Here is a 21715-nt window from a genome sequence, read left to right as displayed (position 1 = left end):
TTTTTTTTTTTTTTTGACAGGCAGAGTAGATAGAGAGACAGAGAGAAAGGTCTTCCTTTTGCCGTTGGTTCACCCTCCAATGGCCGCCACAGCTGGCGCGCTGCGGCCGGAGCACCACACTGATCCGAAGGCAGGAGCCAGGTGCTTCTCCTGGTCTCCCATGGGGTGCAGGGCCCAAGCACTTGGGCCATCCTCCACTGCACTCCCTGGCCACAGCAGAGAGCTGGCCTGGAAGAGGGGCAACCGGGACAGAAACCGGCGCCCCGACCGGGACTAGAACCTGGTGTGCTGGCGCTGCTAGGTGGAGGATTAGCCTATTGAGCCGCGGCGCTGGCCCCAATTTATTAATTTTTAAAGATTTGTTTATTTGAAAAGCAGAGTTGAGAGAGAGAGAGAGAGAGAGGTCGAGATCCCCCAACTGCTATTTCATTCCCCAGTAGCTACAGTGCCCAGGGCTAGGCCAAGCCAAAGCCAGGAACCAGGAATTCCATTCTGGTCTCCCACATGGGTGACAGTGGTCCAAGCACCTGGGCCATCTTCCACTGCTTCCTAGGTGCATTTGCAGGGAGTAGGATTGGAAATGGAACAGCTGGGACTTGAACCAGTATCCGTATGGATGCTGGTGTTGCCGGCAGTGGCTCAACCCATTGTGCCACAACACTGGCTTCTGGGTTCTGTTCTCAAACCCTCTCTTTTTTAAAATTTTATTTATTTTTTTTATTTGACAGGTAGAGTTATAGATAGCGAGAGAGAGATAGAGAGAAAAGTCTTCCTTCCGTTGGTTCACTCCGCTAATGGCCGCCACAGCCGGCGATCTGAAGCCAGGAGCTGGGTGCTTCCTCCCGGTCTCCCATGCAGGTGCAGGGCCCAAGCACTTGGGCCATCTTCCGCTGCCCTCCTGAGCCACAGCAGAGAGCTGGACTAGAAGAGGAACAACCAGGACAGAATCCAGCGCCCCAATCAGGCCTAGAACCCGGGGTGCTGGTGCCGCAGGTGGAGGATTAGCCAAGTGAGCCACGGCGCCAGCCCGATCCCTGAATAATTCCTGAATGGACTTTGGCCTGGATATAACTTTGAATCCTCCTCCATTTCCCTTCCCTCCCCACTGTCATCCCTGGACATCCCTGTCAAGTCCATCCTGTGTCTTACTTCATGGCAACAGCACCTGTTTCTTTAGATTTGTAACTGGAATCCCCATCAATGGGGAAAAGAAGCCGTTTTTAGACTCAGGAAGGACCTCTGCCGTTGGTACCACCTTTCCTCTCCTGCTCTCTCTGATGTTTAAGCAGGCACTGGCACCCTTGTCCCGCTGGTATCTCCCCTGCCACCCTCCCATTTCCAAGGCACTTGGTGTTTTTTCCTCTTTGCAGTTCAGCTGGTGGAAACGTGCACAGCTCCACTGTTCCCTTGTCATGAAAGAGACACAGCCAGTTGGGATCACTACGCCCATAGTTTGACCTACTTCTTTGTTCACATCTGTTCACATAACATAGGCAGAAAAGAACTGTTTTCTTGCCAGCAAGTCCAAGCCTTTCCACTGGGCTCCCGAGGGCTTGGCTCATTACCTGGCTCCAATGAGAGCCTCAAGGGCTGGAATCCTTAGGACGAAGTGGAACGCTGGACGGAGCTGCTTGCTTGCGTGTCAAGGCCCTTAAATGCCCCTGCACCTTCAGGCCACAGCCGCCCAGCTCTCTGACATTTTGTGTCTGGCCTGTCAACTGGGGAACGTGTCCGAGGCATTTGCAAGGCACAGCCCTTTATGGTGTTTCTCCACCCACACTCCCTTGGAAATTTAATCACTTAAGTGGCATATGTCCCAATGAAAGCATCACTGTCGGCCACATGGCACTCAACACACTCCAACTAGAAAAACCCAGCAGCGCCCGCATAAAGGAAGCGGGTGGACATTCTGATTCGTAGCTGGAGGATGACACCCACGAACTGGGGAGGTAATTTCAGTGCAATGCTGAGACATACACTGCTGATGACTGGCTTTGATCTTGCAAATGGCATCCGTAATAGAGGTGGGAGGGTGTTTGATCCAGAGTGGAACACAAAGAAGTGAAGGGAACATATCTGAAACCTTTAAGCATTCGGGGTGTATGAAGCCACTGTTTGCACAGGTTCTTTTCTCACAACCTGGGGTGGTGAAGGGAGCCCCCTGGGGTTGCTGCCGTGCACAGCGGGGCTCCTGCAGGGGGCAGGTGTCAGAAAAGCACAGGGCAGGGCAGGTGTGCTCACTGGAGACTGTTGCTTCCCCCTGCAGGTGGGGAGGAGCACGTGTTTGAGCCTCCCCCTGCCCCGGATGAGCGATCTGCCCTTTACTCCGGAGTGCACAAGAAGCCGTTCTTCTTTGATGGCGCTCCCGAGAAGCCTCCCGAAGGGGACTCGGACTCCGTCACCACGTCACCATCACCGTCATCCAGCAGCCTGGACACCTGGGGCGCCGGCCGGAAGTTGGCCAAAACCTTCAGCAAAGGAGAGAGCCGGGGCCTGATTAAGCCCCCCAAGAAGATGGGGACGTTCTTCTCGTATCCCGAGGAAGAAAAGGCCCAGAAAGTGTCCCGCTCCCTCACGGAGGGGGAGATGAAGAAGGGCCTCGGGTCCCTGAGCCACGGGGTAAGTACGGATGGTGTCTGCTTCTATGACAGCCACCGTCGCAGGCACCGCCTCCTGGTATCCCTGGAGGAGGTTCAGAGCGTCCGGAAGCAGATCCGCTGGAAGAAAACGGATACTAATTCTTCCTGTTCCAGAGCGTTTCTCTGCCACCAGCGTCCCTCCAGAAAAGGAGGCCCCAGCCCGGCCTGCGACCTGCAGCTGCCCCGGCCGAAGCCCAAGGCGGGCGGCGGCTGCGGCCTCCCCGGCAGGCGGCCGCGCGGCCGCACCTCGGTCAGCGAGTTCAATATCACCTACGTGGTGGAGCGGAGCCTCTACAGCCACTTGAACCTGACCCAGCTGGTGCGGCCCGCCTCAGACAGGACGTTGAGCAAGGCCGAGAAACAGGACCTGAGGCGGTGCTTGCTGCAGGAGGACGAGGAGGCAAAGCGGAAGTGGGCCGCCACGGTGGACCGCTGTACTAAGAGGGTTCTCTTGAGAATCCACCAGAAGTCTGTGAGTCCCAGGGGTGCTGGTGAGGATGGCCTTGTCATTTCCGTGAGGCGCAGTCAAGCAGTATGGCCGGCCTGCCTGCCTGGCCCTGGCACCCGGCTCCCTCTCTTCTCTTGTGCTCGTCACTTCCGGTTCATCACTTCCGGTTCCATCCCACCATTCCCCTCCAGTTTCTCACCCTACTTCCGCTTCCTAATGGCTCCCTCCTTACTCTACACTCGTCCAGTTGTCGATTTGTAAGGAGAACGCGACATGCAGGGGGATTTCCAGGGCACAGGGGTGGGGTTTGGTGGCCTTGTAGCCAGCCATCATGTCACTTGACCCCAAAAGCAGACTCAAAGCAAAAGGAGTGTCGCCCTCTTAAAAGAGATGCCCACTCGTTGAGTTAATTAAAACAATAGGCCCGAGCTCACGGAAAGTTGGCGCTCATCACAGTCACCATTTGGTGACTGGGAAAAACACTGTAAAGTCCATTTCTTTTATGAGTAGCACAAAGGGAAAGTTCTTAAACCTAGCAGGAAAAAGAAACTAACACTTTTTTTTTCCTGCTTGGGGCCGTCCAATGTTCTAATCTTTCTAAACAAAGGAATTGAGGTTTGGAAATGTCCTCTACTGCCTGCCGCGTGTTGTCTCCAGAGCACGGGAAGGAATACAGTATTGAACTTTCAGAATGTGAAATGTTTTTCAGTTTTCATACCAAATGATCAGAGACCAGGTAACATTTTTTCCCCCAGGGCAAGATTTATTTTGAACTTCAGAATAGATTTTTTTTTTCCCTCTTGAAATTGCCTCCCAACCTTAGCGCACATAAAGTGGTGCAGAGAGCCGAGGAGATGGGGAGCGCCTGGCCTGGCTGTCTTCTGGCACCTGGCTTAATCCACTTGGACGGCTGCTGTGGGCCCATTTTTAGGTCTGAGAGAACTTTCAAAGAAGAATGTCTTCAACAGTGGCCTTTCCCAGGGTTCCTTCCCTTTCATGAATAGGATATTCTTCCCCAGAGGACCACTGGAATTTAAATTCAGTCAGTCAAGGTCTGCTTTTGTGAAAATGCAGAGTGATTGGTTAATGCCACCCTTAAGAATGACCTCTGTGCTGAAAGGATTCTTCCTCCGCCCTGCGTTTTCCAAAAAGCCCTACATGTGTTGACTTTCTTCCTAGGCCTCGTTTTCTGTCTTCTCACATTCATAATTCTTGCCACACTTTTACTACTCTTTGTATGTAGCAAAAGCTTGTCTTCTGGCTCCTTCTCCATCATGGCAACTGGTTTTTGTTGGTTTTGTTTTTGTTTAAAAATAACAATTTTCTATCTCACCCGTTCAAGCTGCTGGTCTGCTCAGACCCACAGATGTTTTGTGAAATACCAGTCTTGACATAATTTATTTTATACTCAAAAGTGTTCTGCCTGGTTTGTTTTACCTTTGGACATGACCTTGGTAAAACAGGTCCTCTTTGGGAATGATGACTCACACAGGTGAGTGCGAATCATGTAATACTGAGAATTTACCCAATTGGAGCACCTTGAGTTGCTCGTGTACCTATCAGGTTATTCATTGCCAAATGAATCCTGGGACTTCACAGGACTTCCTCTCAACCAGTCATTTCTGAGATTCATGTTACTGAACGTGGTGGGCTAATGATTAATTCTTCCTTGCCTGAGCATGGGACTGTGTGCAAAGCCTGTTTCCAAGCACTAATTCCTCCGAATGGGGGGCGCTGTGGAATCTCTGTCCAGAACATCAGTCTGAGGCTTGGTATTTTCACAACATGATGAGCTTGAGGCACTCCTGGCTAATTTTAGTACTTGCTAAAGTATGTGTTCAGTATCAAATGAGAAATTTGCACATACTTTTTCTTGCAGGTACAATTGTATAATCAGGAAAACAAAATTGCATTTTCTGATTCTCTTGAGAATAGAAGAGGAAAACATGCTTCAACAAAAGAAAGAGCTTTTTTTCTGTAAGGGATTAATTTCATTTCTTTGCTTGGCTTATTTCCAGCATTCTTTTCCATTCTCCTTCTCACCTATTTCTTCGATTTTATCCCAAAGTGCACAGTTTGCTTTAACCTTTGACCTTGACTGTTTTGACTTTCAAAAGTGCCATATTTGCTTGATGAAGCCTCAGGGAAATGGTAATGCTTTGGATTCACCCAAAATGGTCACTTGTCTTGCTTTTTATTTTTTGGTCATTCAGTTTTTGTTTGAGTCAACAGACATGCATGGCATTTTGGAATTTTGTCCATTTTTAAATTCAGTCCCCCCATAAAACATGTTTTCAATTGCATGGTCATTCCATTGACTAGCTCTCCTCATGCCCAGCACCCGTCTAAAACGTTGTTACGATTCTCTGTACAGGAGAAGAGTGAACTAAAAGAAAACCTCATTGAGGTTTCATTTGTTTAGATCACTGAGTCAGGATTGGTTAATTATTCTTTCACTATTCAGTTTACAATCCATTTTCTCTTCTGAACAAGTGCTGTTTTAAGAACTTCTTGATCACATCAAAAAAGCTAGAGATTAGTTCAAGCAATGTTCATTGTCATACTCTTTGTCTCTTCTCCACTGATAAATAGAAAGAAGAATTAGTTCCAGATATCTTAGCATATCCCTGAAGAGGTTTTAGTTGGTAGTTATGAAAACCCATCCATTCTTTACTTTAAGCTTTATATTGTAGGAATCAATGCATACAGCAGGCATATGAAAACTGAAATGAGCTTTTAATTTATTGCAGGCATAGTTTCCACATAAATTCTTTCTAAGTTATTTCATATGCATCAGAAATAACATGCTGGGCTCCCGGCTTGCAGGAGCTGGTGTGGTTTAAAGCAGGGAGATGCAAACGCCAGGAAGTGAGCAGGCATCTGGGCGCCATACTGTGTCTGTGAAGCCCTGAGTCACAGGAAAGGAACTGAGCTAAAAATCACTGCCTTTGCAAAAATGAGAAAACGTCCTTGGCGTTTCAAGCTGGAAAGGGAAAGTTCACATTGAAAGTCTGCCTTGAGATTGCCTAGGTGGGTGACTTGGAAATCAGATTGCCCTTTGATAAGGAATACAAAATTAGGATAACATCCTTTGCCAAAGCAGTGCCCTGGTGAGGAGCAGCAGTTCTGTGCCTCCGTGAGTGTTGGCCCTCATCAGGTGCCTGCTGAGTCTGCTGGCCCTCCCATGGGGACCCATTCTTGGGATGCTCTGGTTTTAGGATTGAATTCCTAGATCATAGGCCCAGAATGGAGCTCTGGCCCTTCATTTGCATACTGATGATGTTGAGGAAGCCTAGATTGCATTGTCATAGTTGTTGGAACTAGCTACCACGTTCTCAGGATAGCCTTAGTGAAGAATAGTAGAAAAAAACCAATAGATTGTTTTTTGCCAGGCAGTATACTCAAAGCCTACAATGAGGAAGCCTAGATTGCATTGTCATAGTTGTCGGAACTAGCTACCACGTTCTCAGGATAGCCTTAGTGAAGAATAGTAGAAAAAAACCAATAGATTGTTTGTTTTTTGCCAGGCAGTATACTCAAAGCCTACAAATATGTGCTATCGATATTATTTTGCTAATGAGGAGTCCAAAGCTCAGAGAGATCAAGTGTTTTTCCTATGAACACACAGGAAGTAAGTGGCAGAACCGGGAGTTGTGTGATTTTAAAAACCTGGGTGTTTCCTTCCAGGATACTTCTGCTTTCTCAATCAAGCAAATTACTATATATCTAAAGTATGTCTACTTTAAATAAGCAATGTTTACAGTATACATTGTGTTTTTTTTTTAAATTTATTCCTGCCATTTAATAGCTTTTAACCAGAGTTTTCTGCGAAACAGGTAGTACAAGATATTGGATCCTAAATCTGCTGTTCAAATTTTATTACTGATTATTTTACTAAAGATAATTCATTGCCACAAACATAGTGTACTTTTGTGGGGATGGGAGTGGTCACTGGTTGGCTCTTGCTAGAAAAACAACAGCAGATTCAGTCCAAGTTGTGAACATGCAAAATCACGGAAGTCGAAGCAGTTCCTTAAGCCAACTAAAAGGATGATGACGTTTTCATCCTCAACGGCATCAGCGTTTTTCCTATGGAAATCAAAGGCTGCGGTCCAGGACACTTAGCCCATTTCTTTATAGGCAAATGGGGTGTCTTCACTTTATCCCCCGTGAGAAAATAGGTTGTAAATAACTGGGTTGGACAGCTGGATGGGAAAGTGACTCGTGTTTGGGGCTAGGAGGGGTAGCAGCGAGTGAGTAATCCTCTTGGTCTGGCTGGACCACTATAAACTTCTCAGCGAATTGAAACTAAACAAAAGTCTGTTCGAGAAGGCTGCTGCCAGCCACGGAGCCAGAGGTTCTGGACGAGAGTTCCCAAAAGCACCGAACACGTGGAGCGCCCCCCGCCCCCGCCCCCCACCACCCCCAGTATGATTCCTTCAGTGCCACTACCTCATTGAAACTCATTGAAACGCAGGGAGCTGACACGAAGGGGGCTGAGAGCAGGGATCCGAGCCAATGACCAGGGAATCTTCCGGCACGAAACTTGTGCAGGGTTTTGGTGTGTTTTGTTTCTGTTTTTGGTGTTTCTGAAAAAACAGTTGGTTTTGCATGGCCCGCTGGCGTAGGCCAAGTCCCCAGTGGGCTGTGAAAGGGCAAAATGAGTGAATCATGTGTCCCCCCTCCCCCATCATTTCTCGTTTCCTACTTCCATCCCAAACACACATCTGTGATTCAGCGATGTCCTCCAAGTGGGAAATGGGTTGGTGCCTTCTGGCTTCTTAAGCTAATGGGATTATTCCTGCCCTGCCCTCTCCTTCCCACAGAGAACCTGCAGTTTCGGAGGCTTTGACCTGACGAATCGTTCCCTGCACATTGGCAGTAACAACGCCGACGCAATGGTGAGCATACGAAAGCAGAAGGCTTGGAATCACGCGCTGTGCTTGGCCGCAGCCTCCCGTATTGTCTCTGAGAATTGAACCTGATTTTCCTCATTGATCCTGAATCGTATTTGGAAAGGAACCCTGTTTCACCCATTTGTTTTAATTTTATGCCTTTATTTTAAAAGATTTGTTTTATTTATTTTAAAGGCAGAGTTACAGAGAGGGGGAGGGAGAGGGAGAGAGACCGAGAGCGAGAGAGGAGATGGGTCTTCCATCTGCTGGTTCAGTCCCCAAGTGGCTGCAAAGGCCAGGGCTGTGCTGGGCTGAAGCCAGGAGCTTTATCCAGGTCTCCCACATGGGTGCGGGGGCCCAAGCACTTGGGCCATCTTCCACTGCTTTTCCAGGCCATTAGCAGGGAGCTGGATCAGAAGTGGAGCAGCTGGCACTCAAACTGGTGCCCGTATTGGATGCCAGTGTCGCAGATGGCAGCATAACCTGCTAGTCCACACTGCCGCCCCTTCAACCATCTGAAAGACTCTTCACTCTCGGTGGAGTGAATTGTGTCCTTCTCTGGCTTCTGCCTCCTCCAAGTAGCACAATTCCTTTAGTGTCATTGTTTCCAGTTTTCTTCATGTAACAAGTCCAAATGGCTTTGGCCTGGTAGGTGGCTCTCTGAGGAATTAAAAGATAGGTTAATTTTGGTATGAAAAATTTGAAATCCAAACATATGAGGAATCTTCAAAAAGTTCATGGGAGATTCATATCATGAAGAAAATAGGCATGGAATTCAAAAATTTTTGTACCAAAATAAACTTAGTTTTTATTTCCATTTTTCCAGGATTTTTTTTTAAGTACCATTAATGTTGTGAGAGTGTCCTGGAAGGATCCAACTTCTTTATTTGGATGTCAAATACTACTGACTTCATTAACCAATAATTTATGTAGCCAGTTCTTTAAAAGAAAGAAGGGACTGGTGTTGCGGCCTGCAGCACCAGCATCCCATATGGGCACCAGTTTGAGTCTCAACCGCTCCACTTCTGATCTAGCTCCCTGCTAATGCACCTGGGAAAGCAGTATAGGATGGCCAAGTCCTTGGGCCCCAGCACCCACGTGGGGGACCAGAAAAGCTCCTGGCTTCAGATCGGCCCAGCTGCAGCCATTGTGGGCATTTGGGGAGTGAACCAGTGGATGGAAGACCTCTTTCTCTCTTTCACTCTTTTTCTACCTCTCTCTCTAACCCTTTCAAATAAATTTAAAAAAAAGAATCTTAAACGCTCATGGAAAAAAAGATGCATTCAAATAAAATCTTTTTTTAAAAAATGAAATTTTTTTTTTCTTTCTTGGAGGTGTTTAATGCAGACTCAAATGAGAGAGGACCCCAGCAGTCCGGGAAATTGAGTCATGCTAGGGAGGTGACCACGCGAGGTGATGTGCACCAGCAGAGACTGTGGCTGTCCCGTGTGGGCTTTCCTCTGCTCTCGGGTCCTCTCTCTCTGCTCCCCGACTGCCAGGACTCTGTGAACACTGCCATGTCAGTCACTGCCGTTGAAACCCACCAAAACCGGAAAAGGCTATACTAAGATCAGATTTAAAAATGACTCCCACCCACTTTAAACAAAGCAGAACATGACTCTAGTCGGTGGGTTTGATTTTTTTTTTTTTTTTTTTTTTTTGGCAGAGTGGATAGTGAGACAGACAGAAAGGTCTTCCTTTTTTCTCTCTCTTTTTTTTTTTTTTTTTTTTTTTTGACAGAGTGGATAGTGAGAGAGAGACAGAAAGAAAGGTCTTCCTTTGCCATTGGTTCACCCTCCAATGGCTGCCGCGGCCAGCACACCATGCTGATCCGATGGCAGGAGCCAGGTGCTTCTCCTGGTCTCCCATGGGGTGCAGGGCCCAAGGACTTGGGTCATCCGCCACTGCACTCCCTGGCCACAGCAGAGAGCTGGCCTGGAAGAGGGGCAACCGGGACAGAATCCGGCGCCCCGACCAGGACTAGAACCCAGGGTGCCGGCGCCGCAGGTGGAGGATTAGCCTAGTGAGTCATGGCGCCGGTGGGTTTGAATTTTTAATCTGAAAGGTAAATACCATAGCCGCAGGTAAACACAAGAAAGAACTTCAAGGTCACGGGGAATACTCACTATTTTTCTGAGAGTGAGGATGACAGTGGCTTCAGTGATAGAACCCGAATCTGGGCCGCATTTTCTGTGACTCAAGGGTCGTGCACTGTTTCATTTTGCAGGGCAAAGAAGGTGATTTCGTGTACAAGGAAGTGATCAAATCCCCCACTGCCTCCCGCATCTCCCTCGGGAAAAAGGTGAAATCTGTGAAAGAGACCATGAGGAAGAGGATGTCCAAAAAGTACAGCAGCAGCTCTGTCTCCGAGCAGGTGAGTGACTGCCTCGCCCGTGGCCCTTTGATTCCTGCTGACAGCTGGGGGACCTGAGGAGGCCGGCCCATCGGAGATTCTACATGGCTCTTAACATGGATGTCCCCTGGCATTTACACGCCCTAGAACCATGCTTGATTTCTGTAGACATTCAGTCCATTCCCCATTTATGAAGTACTGACGGTTGTCCAGGCAGTGTGCTTGGTGCTAGGAATACGAAACACAGGCCCTGCCTTCCATGAGGATGCTTCGAAGTTCATGGAAAAATGGAATTAAATCAAGATTTATTTGAGGGGCCAGCGCTGTGGCACAACAGGTTAAAGCCCTGGCCTGAGGTGCCGGCATCCCATATGGGCACCAGTTCTAGTCCTGGCTGCTCCTCTTCCAATCCAGCTCTCTGCTGTGGCCTGGGAAATTAGTGGAAGATGGCCCAAGTGCTTGGGCCCCTGCACCTGTGTAGGAGACCCAGAAGAAGCTCCTGGCTCCTGGCTTTGGATGAGCGCAGTTCCAGCCATTGCAGCCATCTGGGGAGTGAACCATCTGATGGAAGACGTCTCTGTCTCTGCCTCTCTAACTCTTTTAAATAAAAAAGCTGAGTGACAGAGGGAGAGAGGAATTTTCCATCCCCTGGTTCACTCCCCCAAATGGCTGTAATGGCCAGCACTCGCCCAGGCAGAAGCCAGGAGCCAGGAACTGCTTTTGGGTCTCCCACATGGGTGCAGGGACCCAAGGACTTGGGCCATCCTCTGTTGTCTTCCCAGGCACATTAGAAGAGAGTGGGATTGGGATTAGAATTAGAGCAGCTGGGACGTGAACCTGGACCTTAGGCTGATATGGGATTCAGTGTCGCGAGCAGTGGCTCATCCCACTGAACTGCAGTGCCAATCCATATGTGTTTTTTTTTTTCCCCCCAGGGTGTTCTCTTTTTTATTTTTTTCTATAATAGTACTTATCATGAACTTTTTTTTTTTTTTTTTTTTTTGGACAGACAGAGTGGATAGTGACAGAGAGAAAGAGAGAGAAAGGTCTTCCTTTTTTTTGCTGTTGGTTCACCCTCCAATGGCCACCGCGGCCGGCGCGCTGCAACCGGCACATCGCGCTGATCCGAAGCCAGGAGCCAGGTGCTTCCCCTGGTCTCCCATGCGGGTGCAGGGCCCAAGCACTTGGGCCATCCTCCACTGCACTCCCGGGCCATAGCAGAGAGCTGGACTGGAAGAGGGGTGACTGGGACTAGAACCCGGTGTGCTGGCGCCGCAAGGCAGAGGATTAGCCTATTGAGCAGCGGCACCGGCCTTATCATGAACCTTTTGAAGACAACTTACGTGTATGAATTTCAAAATTTCTTGACTCTAGGATGAACTTATTGCATAATTCAATTTTCCATGAACATTTTGAAGTATCCTCCAATGTACAAAGCAAAGGAAGCACAGTCCATGTAAAGAAACCATTATTCTTTAGTGCAGTAAGCACTGTAGTTTTTTTTTAAAGATTTATTTATTTGAAAGGCAGAGAGGCAGAGGCAGAGAGAGGTCTTCCATTTGCTGGTTCACTCTCCAAAATGGCCACAACGGCTGGAGCTGGGCTGATTTGAAGCCAGGAGAGTCTTCTCGGTCTCCCACATGGATGCAGGGACCCAAGGACTTGGGCCATCTGCTGCTGCTTTCCCAGGCCATAGCAGAGGGCTGGATCTGAAGTGGAGGCGCCAGCCCTAGCACTATAAATTTGAACACAAAGGCAGGTTTTTAATTTTTAAAATACCCCTCACGACAAGATAGGTATCACCAGAATCAAATTCTCTTGGACTGCAGCCTCTTCAAAGTAACTTAAGTTTTCCTCTGAGAAATAAACTCAAAAATGCTTCCTGGCTGGTGGACTTCAGTGGCACTGGGGTTTCTGCAGGAACTGTTTTCCTAAGATAGCACACACAGATCCCCTGTGCCTAAATCTCTACTTTCATCGCCAAAGCCTTGACCAGCTTCTGTTTCAACTGCATGGGTGCAAGGAGGCCCTTGCGGTGATTTTGACCTTTCCATTTCCAAAATACTGTCCTCTGGCACACTTAGGGTGCTCACTTTGCCTATGAGCTGGCTGGCTGCTTAATCCTAGTAGAGAAAGCTGCTTATCTGCCCAGGAACCCTATAGCAAGGCAAGCTGACTTTTTCTGCTCTGCTGCTGCCCTCTTGTGGGCACAGTGAGCTACACCATGCAACTCCCTATTTTGAGTTGCCCTGACCACCGCTGGCTGGCCAGCAGGCTGCGTCTTCCTTCCTTCCTTCAAAGCCTGCACATGCTCACGTTGCTACTGTGGTCTTCCCTGGGGGGACGGGCAGCGAGGCTGCTCCCCTGCTGACCCCGGGGCTCCTTCTGATAGTCATACCGGGTTGGGCCAGAGTGGGACGAGGCTACGGATGCTACTGAACGACCTAGCATGCGCAGCACGGCCCCAGCACGAGTGCTGTCCTTCCACAGCCCATCCTGCTCAGGGCGAGGGCCCTGGATTTTTCTACTGTGTCCTCTCCATGTCCCCCCAGCCTCACCCCTTTTCCATTTCCCTGTCCCTCTGCCCAGTGGTGAAGAACCTGCACACTCCTTTGAAGCGGATTGTACCAGTGACAGCCATGCCACTCATTTCCAGCACTTTGGTTTGCCTTGCCACCAAAAGGGCCAGTGTTTGACAGGTTTTCTGCTCTATGGATCACGTGCACAGTTTTAACATCACTTTGAGCACTTTTCTATAATTCTACCTCCATACAGCAATATTGTATTTTTAGTCCACTTTTTTTTAAGAGTTATTTTATTGGAAAGGCAGAGTTACAAAGAAAGAAGGAGAGGAAAAAAGATCTTCCAGCTGCTGACTGACTTCCCAAATGGTTGCCATAGCAGAGGCTGGACCAGGCAGAAGCCAGGAACCTAGGACTCCACCCAGGTCTCCCCCTGTGAATGCAGAGGCCCAAGTGCTTGGGCCCTCCTCCCTTCTTTTCCCAGGCACATTAGCAGGGAGCTGGATTGGAAATGGAGCAGCCAGAACTCAAACAGGCACCTGTATAAGATGCTGGCATTGCAGGCAGCAGTTTAAACCACTGTGCCACAGTGCAGGCCCCAGCCCTTTGTTTTTTAAAGCAATCATTTCATAGAAGTTGAGGGCAAAAGCAGCAATCGATCACTATAATGCTTTCTAGAAAGAGAAAATTAGTATCAGGGTGTGTGTTTCTCTTCTGTAGCTAACACAGTAACCATTCTGGTAGGAACTTTTGTCCTCTCTGTTCTTGCTGTGTGCCTAGCACCTATAGTAGTACCTGTTCTTGTAATCAGTAAATACGTGAGGAACACATTAGAACTGAAAAAATAGAGATGCACATTTAACATCACCCTTTTTCAAAATGTGTGCTTTCCTTGAAGCATTGGAAAAGGCTTTAATTGGGGCGATGATTTGGCTTCTGATTTAGAAAGGAGGAATGAAAACAGCGGTGTCCAGTGCCAGTAGTGGCCACTCTGTGTCTCCTTGTTTGGAGGCCCTTCTGTGCACGCAGCACGCTGGGGTGGGAGCTGCCCTTACGAGCCCTGCTGCTGTCTCAGCCGTGCCGTGCACGCGCCGGGGGTGCTCACGGGTCCTGTAACGTGCCCAAGACTTGGCTAGTTCGTCAAGGCAGCAGTCACCCACGGCACTCTGGTTGAAGTCTGGTGTCGTCTGTCTGTGGAGCATCACGTGTCAAACAGGCATGCCGTACTTGCTTTTGCCAGCCAGGAGTGACTTGGGCGGATTTTCCTTGCCACTCAATGACTAGGAACAGCGGGGCTGCGTTGCCACTGGCAACCTTGACACCCGAAAGGCACAGCTTTTTAGCAACAACGCTGAAAAAAAGCTAAAGCAGCCAAAACCATACAGTGGCACATGGGAACTGTATTATAGATGGAAAATTAGTGCTCACATCCCTCCTGGCCATGTGGGTTTGGTTCCAGGCTCCCCCACAGATACCAAAATCATGGATGCTCAAGTCCCTTCTGTAAAATGCCAAAGTATTTGCCTGTAACCTACACCCATCCTCTCGTACGCTGTAAGTCATCTGTTACTTAAAATACCCGATAGCATGTAAATACTACGTGAACAGTTGTTACGTTGTAAAGCATAGGGAACGTGTTCACCACAGATACAGACGGTTGGGGTGGGAGGACGATTTTGAGCTGACGTTAGTTGGAAAGTTGCAATGGAATCTGCAGACATGGACCGCTGGCCGCTTCTCCTCTATTTCTGGGCCCTATGTTGGTATTTTCTTTAGCCAGCTTCAATAATTTGTTGAATTAGAGCCCTAAGAATGTGCCCCCTTTTTTTTTTTTTCAAGGAATATACTTTGAGTGCAAGGTACATTAAATATCCTTTGGTAGTACTTGCAGGTACTGTGTTAACAGGAGATTGTACTTGATTTGCATTTGGAATGGGGGGAAAGCTGAGACTTATCTCTGTGTGGTGAGACAGGCTTTTCCTAAAGCCCTGAAGAGTATCTTTTTGAGTGCTTGATAACTGGTAACGTGGACCACAGTTTTAAACCAGCAAGGAAAAAGGCTTCAGGAAGAGGAGAATCCTGAGCACAGGATCAAACAGGGGAAGAGAGATCGATTCGAGTTGGTTGAGGACCAAACTGCTCTGAGTGCCAGAATAAATCTCTATAAATTTAATATAAACTGCTGAGACTTACCAACCAGTTAACGTCTTCGACACCATTTCAGGACTCGGCCCTGGACGGAACGCCCGGCTCCCCCGTGTCTCCACAGCCTGACTCCGAACACCTGGACAAGCCCAAGCTCAAGGCCGGGGGCTCCGTGGAAAGTCTGCGGAGTTCTCTGAGCGGGCAGAGCTCCATGAGTAAGTGTAGGCTGCACAAATCAAAGCCAGACGTGTAACGGACCGTCAACTTCCGGCGGGTTCATGGGGAGCACGGACAGGCTCCTCCCCTTCCGGTGCAGCACTTCCGGGCTTCGAACCCTGTGTGTTCCACAGGGGCCAGTGGCACAGGCTGCCGAGAGCAGATGGGGTGCTCGTTGCAGAGGACCCGGGAGAACAGGCCAGGGTGGAAAGCATGGGAAGACGACCGACAGTAGGGGGCGCTGGCGAGGGGACAGGAGTGTGCATGTCACTGGCGCCCCACTCAGCCTGGGGCTGGCCAGATGGCATGGGGGAGAAAATCAGATTTAAGTGGACCACTTTAAGTTCTTAGTGTGGGGCAAGTTTCTTGAGCTGAGGCTGTGTCCCTTCCCCTAAAATGGGGTAAAAATGCTGCACATTAAATGAGAGCCCCTGAACGCTAAGGGCGGAGTCAACTCCCCACGCTGCAGCTCCCTCCCTCAGGGAGTTTCCAGGTCACCTGGCTCCCAGGAGCTGCGTGTCCCCTGTGCCATCGATGAGGGACAGCACAGAGAACTCACAGCTGGGTGCTGCCATGGGGGCAGCCTGCGTTGACTCCTCTTTCTCCGTCCTGTCTACACAGGTGGTCAGACGGTGAGTACCACCGACTCCTCCACCAGCAACCGGGAAAGCGTCAAGTCGGAGGATGGCGATGATGAGGAGCTGCCCTACCGGGGCCCCTTCTGTGGGCGCGCCCGTGTGCACACGGACTTCACCCCTAGTCCCTACGATACAGACTCGCTCAAGCTCAAGGTGGGTCTCAGCCTGGCTGCAGAGCAGGCTGGTTCACTGAGGCTTTGGAGCGGAGAAACAAGCCTGAGAGCCAGCCAGCGGTGCAGGCAGAGGGGGCTCCCTCTGTCATCACTGCCCCGTCCCCCGGCCCTGTCCTCTGACCTCAGCTCCCCTCTGGTTTCCTCCTCCCCCTATACCTTGGTTTCCATCTGGGGAGAGATTATTGCCATGTGTGTGTGTACAGATGGGGTTCTACAGGATGTATGAAGCCGTTACAGGATAGCAAGTGTCCCTGGCATGGGACCGATGGGAAATTCTCTATCCCAATAAGTGGCAGCTCTCTGGATGGGGGGTAGGAGCTGGTAGGCAGCCTGGGGAGGGGACAGTGCCGGCACATATAGAGGATAGAGGGGCTGTGACCCAGCACAGCCAGAGGTGCTCTGCAGTAACCTACACGCTGATCAGTCAGGTGACCTAGGGGACCCCCGTCCACGTCTGCATGACTCGTGTGTCTGACCGATTTCATGATTCATGCTTAGAAATGTACCTGATACACAGCTCTCTGTTCTTTCCTGGGCCACAGAAGGGAGACATCATTGACATCATCAGCAAACCACCCATGGGCACCTGGATGGGCCTGCTGAACAACAAAGTTGGCACGTTCAAGTTCATCTACGTGGATGTGCTCAACGAAGATGAGGAGAAACCCAAGCGCCCCACCAGGAGGAGGAGAAAGGGGAGACCGCCCCAGCCCAAGTCGGTGGAGGACCTACTCGATCGCATTAACCTGAAGGTCGGCGTGGCTGGCTGTGGTCTCCCTCTACCCCTCACCACCTTTCACCCCTCAACTAAACAGCGAGGGCATGTGCCAGGGCGGCCCAGTGCCAGGATGCTGTCATTACCCTGCAGATAGATGCCTGTGCCCTCATGCTGGCCCGGTCCTTTGCCATGGGCTAGCACAGCCCTGGGTCAGAGGTTGCTCCTGTAAGGACAGCGCCCTGGCGTGCCCTGCTCTTGGCTGTTCCATGGGGCCATGAGGCGGCTCCCCCTGCCCCCCTTGCCCGACAGGCACAGATACAAGGCTGGGTTCCCACTGGAAGACTCTGCTTCCTTGGCAAAGCCCCTTGCTCCCAAAGAACCACTGGGCTTTCGGAGTTGCATTTCAACAGCTATATAAATGAAGGAGGACTCCCCTCCACTGTGGGCCGGGTGACGTTAAAGGAATCCGCTCATATCCAGGGCACGGTTCTAATGCCTGCAGTGTCTAACTTCTGCCTGCCAAGCTGCAGGACTGGAATACGACAGTGATTCTTATGTGTCTTTCGATGAGCATAGAAACAAGTGGGGGAGAAGAACCGAGGGTGCGAGGCTTAGCTCTGTCATGCAGCCGGGCCGGCTGACTCACCTGCATTGTCTCTCACCCCCAGGAGCACATGCCCACCTTCCTGTTCAATGGCTATGAGGATTTGGACACCTTTAAGCTCCTGGAGGAGGAAGATTTGGATGAGTTAAATATCAGGGACCCAGAACACAGAGCTGTTCTCTTGACGGCTGTGGAGCTGCTGCAGGAATATGACAGTAAGTCCCCCTATGCACAGAAAGGTTCCTTCCTGGTCACTCACATTTGCGGGCCACCCATGAGGGGCCAGCTTATGTGCCGAGGCCACTGGAGTCACCCACTCAGTCCTGCTCTTCCCAAACCAAGGTCAGTTTCATGTCAAGCAGCACAAAGACACAAATTTCCACTGTTGACATAGGGGCAGAAGAAAACCTGACCGTGGATACCTGTCCTGGCACATTTCCCAGGCAGCAGCCAAGGATAAAGCTGCACCAAGTGTATGGGACAAATGAATTGCAGTGTTTAGAGAAACCAGTCCTGCTGGGATATGCAGTTGTCAGCAGGTCATTAGGATCCCTGGGAGTTCCTTGCCACACCCATGTGTGGTTTTCTTACTGAACAGGTTGGCTATTGAATGTCTTTTTTCTGTTTCTGTAACAAAATACCCGAGACGAGGTACACTGATTGAAAATACAAGTTTCTTTGGCTTACTTTGCCGGAGGTTGCAAAGTCCAAGGGCTTGGCATCCGGTGAGGGCTTTGCTGCTGCTGCTGCTTCGTGACTCGGCAGAGGGTGTCATCTGGTGAGAGAGGAAGCGTCTGGCTCGGGTCTCTCCTCCTCTTGTCGTAAACTGCAGATGCCAACATGGGGACCCCCACCCCCAAGACCTCATCTACTGCTAATCACCTCCGAAAGGCTCCACCTCTAAATACCAGCACCCTGGAATCTAGCGATTCAGCCTAACCATGGCAGTGAGTGAATGAATGAAATGTATCAGCTCCCATTACAGGAGAAGGAAGTGGCCCTCCGCTGTGCGTGCGCAGAACAGGGGGTTGCCCACCTGAAAGACAGCTGCTTTTTCCGGCCTGTGAACAGCACTCCGCGTGCTCCCAGCTTTGATGGAGTCTGTTGGAGCACACTGTGTCCTGTGCTGCATTAACTTACTCTCATCTTGCTCTTTACTCTTTAGTCTGACATCAGAAGTATTCCTGGAGTTATTATCGCCAAGGAAGCTCTCCTTCCAGTTAGTGAATTCAAATGCATTTTCTTTCAAGTGCTCAGCTTCAGGGATATTAGCTGCTAATAGCCTCTCTCTTGCCAAAAGACACACCAAAACAATGGTTAATGGGGGAGAAACACGATACGTTACACATGGTCCTTGACCTACAATGGCACAAAAGCAATACACCATCAATAGAAACCATACTCTCTGAATTTTGAGCTTTTCCTGCCCTAGCAATGCTGGGTAGTGGCAGCAACCCAATTCCAGCTCACGGTCACAGAGTAAAAGCCTGCACTGTACAGTGTCCTGGGTGGCTAAGCTGTGATGTCTGGTCAGTCAGCTTGCTTAAATGCATTTTTGGCTTACAGTGGGTTTAACTCGAGGGGCAGGTGTACTGATTTATCCAGCCCAAGGGTCCTGGAGGCAAGTGTTCCAGGACAAGGAAAGCCACCTTTAACAGGTGTTCCTCTTAAATTAATTGACGAAACAGGGGAGCACACAGCATCTCAAGCAGAGGATGAACCCTGGGTTCAAGCTGCCTTCAGGGATAGATTTGGGGAGAGTTGGCTTAATAGCACCTTATAACCAGGTTTCTTTGGTGTTGGGGTCCTCCGAGTGATACCCTGGGGTCTCTGGCCAGATGATGTGTATGGCACAGTGACTGGTGGAATCCTGAAACTTGATGACCTATGAGCTTGGCTGGTCGGCCACAAGTGAACAGCACTTGCTCGGTACATAGCTCATTTGCTGTGTCCCCAGCCAGCAGGAACAGCTGGTTTATATGCGGTATCCACTAACTTCTTTCCCATCCAGAGTGGAGAGCAGCAGAGTGTAGGGCAGGGATCTGTGCCTCGTATCTCATGCCACAGAACCGGCTCACCCCCGGGACTCTTATCGGGTTGTGATGCTTTGGCTGCGAAGGCCTCTCTGCCTCCTCGTGAGTCACGTTTGGGCTCTGTGCTGTACCGCTGTGTGGCATGGCCCTGACGCATAAAGTAGGGCGCCCTTTTAGTGGTTCTAAGCAAAGACTCCAGGGGCTCAGAGATGCGCATTAGTGCCCAGACTCTTGAGTGCAGACTTACCCCAAGGTTACGAGACTTGACATCCAGTTCAGCTCGCTCTTCCCGAGTGTGCGCTCACTCCTTCCAGGCTGCCGAAACAAAGTTCCCTGAAAAGATTTTTAAAAATATTTAACTGTGGTAAAATTTGCATACCATAAGGTTTAGCATCTTGACTATCTTTAAAAAGTGTGGCATTCAATATATAAATAAAGTTTAGGGGCTGCTGTTGATGCTCATGTCCCGTATCGGAGTGCCAGTCAAAGTCCTGCTACTCTGCTTCTGATCCAGCTCACTGCTAAGCACCTGGGAAGGAAGCAGATGACAGCTAAAGGATCTGGGCCCCTACCCCAGCCTTGGCAGCCATCTGGGGACTGAACCAGTGGGTGAAAGAGCTCTCTCTCTCACTCTGTCTCTGCCTTTCAAATAAGTCTTTTAAAAACAATTTTCTAAGAATTTAAATTGGGAATTATTTTAAGTACACAAAAAGTATGGAGAAAAATAAAACACACTTATATACTTCTTGAATTTAAAAAGTTACCATTTGGGTCAATTTGCTTCAATCCCTCTATTTTTTTTTAAAGATTTATTTATTTGAAAGACAGAGTTACAGAGAGAGGTAGAGAGAGAGAGCTTCCATCCGCTGGTTCACTCCCCAGATGGCTGCAACGGCCGGAGCTGTGCCGATCCGAAGCCAGGAGCTTTTTCTGGGTCTCCCACATGGGTGCAGGGGCCCAAGGACTTGGGCCATCTTCTACTGCTTTCCAGGCCATAGCAGAGAGCTGGATCAGAAGAGGAGCAGCTGGGACCAGAACCGGTGCTCATATAGGATGCCGGTGCTTCAGGCCAGGGCTTTAACCCACTGCGCCACAGCGCCGGCCCCTCTTTTTTTTTTTTTTTTAAAGAAGGAACGGCACAAGCCTGTTCAAAGTCCTGCTATTCTACAACCCGTCACCCTCCCTTTCTTGTTTCTCTCCTGGAGTAACTGCTGTCTGCCACCTTCTGATGTTTGAAGACCTCAGTGCCTTGGTATATTCTGTATGTGTGCTGCACATCTGCACGTTCAGGTGATGCGGGGGAACAGCTGTGCCCCAGGCAGAGACCCTTCAGGCACCCAAATGGGATGCCAGCCCCACAACCAAGCCCTTCACTCAGACTTCACTGTGAGAACTCTCGTGGTGCCAGTGCAGCTTCCTCCTTGTCTCTTGTACCTTGGCATTAATGCTAATAAGCGTGGCGAGAAGGTTATGGCCTTGACTCACCTATCAATGGCAGCCAACATCCAGTCACCCAAGACCCTGACTCTAGCCCTTGCCCTGTACCTTCTGGTTTTATGAGCGGAACGTGGCTCTTAGTGATGGGATGAGTCCTTCTCCATCTGTGCTAGCTTCAAGTCTCCAGCGAGGTTTGCTGACGATGGGCTCGGCAGAGATGCAGACACAGGCGTGCACTCCTTGCAGCGCGGGGAGTGAGTTTGCTAGCTACTCCCATCGGACAGCACCCTCGAATCTGTTGGCCACTGCGGTGCCCTCGACTGCTGTCTCTTCCTGGGTTGCCATGGATAGCTCAAAACCCTCATTTTATAAGTATTATTTTTCTAAATAACATGCTAGGCTAGAACAAAGGCCACTCCAAAGCCACAAGCTCTTCCGCCCGATGAGGACATCACTCTAGAATGTTCAGATGATTTGATGGGGGAGGGGTCAGCAGTTGCTCTTGCGTCTCCAATTAGTTGATTTTTATTTTCATTAATCTTTTAAAAAGTCTACCTTAAGGACGTCTGCTGCCCTGGTGTCTGCCGTAGTTTGGGTTCCAGAATGCTTTCCACGCAAGGAACGCAAAGCAGGAAGCAGCGAGGGGACAGTAGGTACAGCCGGCCTGGGTGTAGAATGGCAGCCCTGTGTCTCCCCACGTTGGTGTTTTGGTAACCTGAGAAAAGGCGTCACATTTCTGGCTTATTGATCTCCTCTCTCTCTCTGTGGATGTGGTTTGGGGTAGGGGGTAGGAAAAAGAAATGAAAATAAATTAGATCCGTTCATGGCAGCTGGTGATTTTAGGTAAGAAACTGTTATCTTGGCTTCTGTTTTATGTGACCAAGTGCACTCACT

General features: G+C 49.7%; 2 protein-coding genes and 1 long non-coding RNA gene across 9 annotated transcripts in view; 1 reads left to right on the top strand and 2 right to left on the bottom strand.

The window, feature by feature from the left end:
* SASH1 (SAM and SH3 domain containing 1) overlaps positions 1–21715 on the top strand; it is a 324812-nt gene that overhangs the window by 289806 nt on the left and 13291 nt on the right. For all 7 annotated transcript variants that reach the window (XM_051855276.3, XM_051855275.3, XM_070073463.2 and 4 more), the window contains 7 exons: positions 2267–2619; positions 7914–7988; positions 10210–10356; positions 15082–15217; positions 15840–16009; positions 16572–16781; positions 17416–17566. In XM_051855276.3, coding sequence (XP_051711236.3) covers positions 2267–2619; positions 7914–7988; positions 10210–10356; positions 15082–15217; positions 15840–16009; positions 16572–16781; positions 17416–17566 — 1242 coding nt within the window. The remainder of the gene's footprint in view (positions 1–2266; positions 2620–7913; positions 7989–10209; positions 10357–15081; positions 15218–15839; positions 16010–16571; positions 16782–17415; positions 17567–21715) is intronic.
* Positions 11832–15181, bottom strand: LOC149126431 (uncharacterized). The gene is made up of 2 exons (XR_016233645.1): positions 15051–15181; positions 11832–12070 (listed from the first exon to the last, which is right to left on the bottom strand). It is a non-coding gene; the product is annotated as an uncharacterized LOC149126431 (long non-coding RNA).
* Positions 17573–21558, bottom strand: LOC149126430 (uncharacterized). Its single transcript, XM_089332582.1, has 4 exons — positions 21377–21558; positions 19632–19717; positions 18388–18640; positions 17573–18126 (listed from the first exon to the last, which is right to left on the bottom strand). The coding sequence occupies exons 2-4, from the start codon at positions 19652–19654 to the stop codon at positions 17884–17886; spliced, it is 519 nt and encodes a 172-aa protein (XP_089188708.1). The 5' UTR covers positions 19655–19717; positions 21377–21558; the 3' UTR covers positions 17573–17883.

The sequence above is a fragment of the Oryctolagus cuniculus genome, chromosome 5, assembly GCF_051225735.1.
Source record: "Oryctolagus cuniculus isolate XC-2025 breed Fujian yellow rabbit chromosome 5, ASM5122573v1, whole genome shotgun sequence".
NCBI lineage: Eukaryota > Metazoa > Chordata > Mammalia > Lagomorpha > Leporidae > Oryctolagus > Oryctolagus cuniculus.
The sequence above is the reverse complement of the archived record's forward strand: the minus strand, read 5'-3'. Positions and strand labels throughout refer to the sequence as shown.

Excerpts from the sequence above, each read along its gene's own strand:
- LOC149126430 (XM_089332582.1), bottom strand. The coding sequence starts at position 19,654 with ATGTCAAGTCTCGTAACCTTGGG. Across the intron at positions 18,641-19,631 it reads TCAAGTCTCGTAACCTTGGG|AGAGAGGCTATTAGCAGCTA; the intron begins GTAAGTCTGCAC and ends TCTTTTGGCAAG. Across the intron at positions 18,127-18,387 it reads AAAAAGCAGCTGTCTTTCAG|ATGACACCCTCTGCCGAGTC; the intron begins GTGGGCAACCCC and ends CTCTCTCACCAG.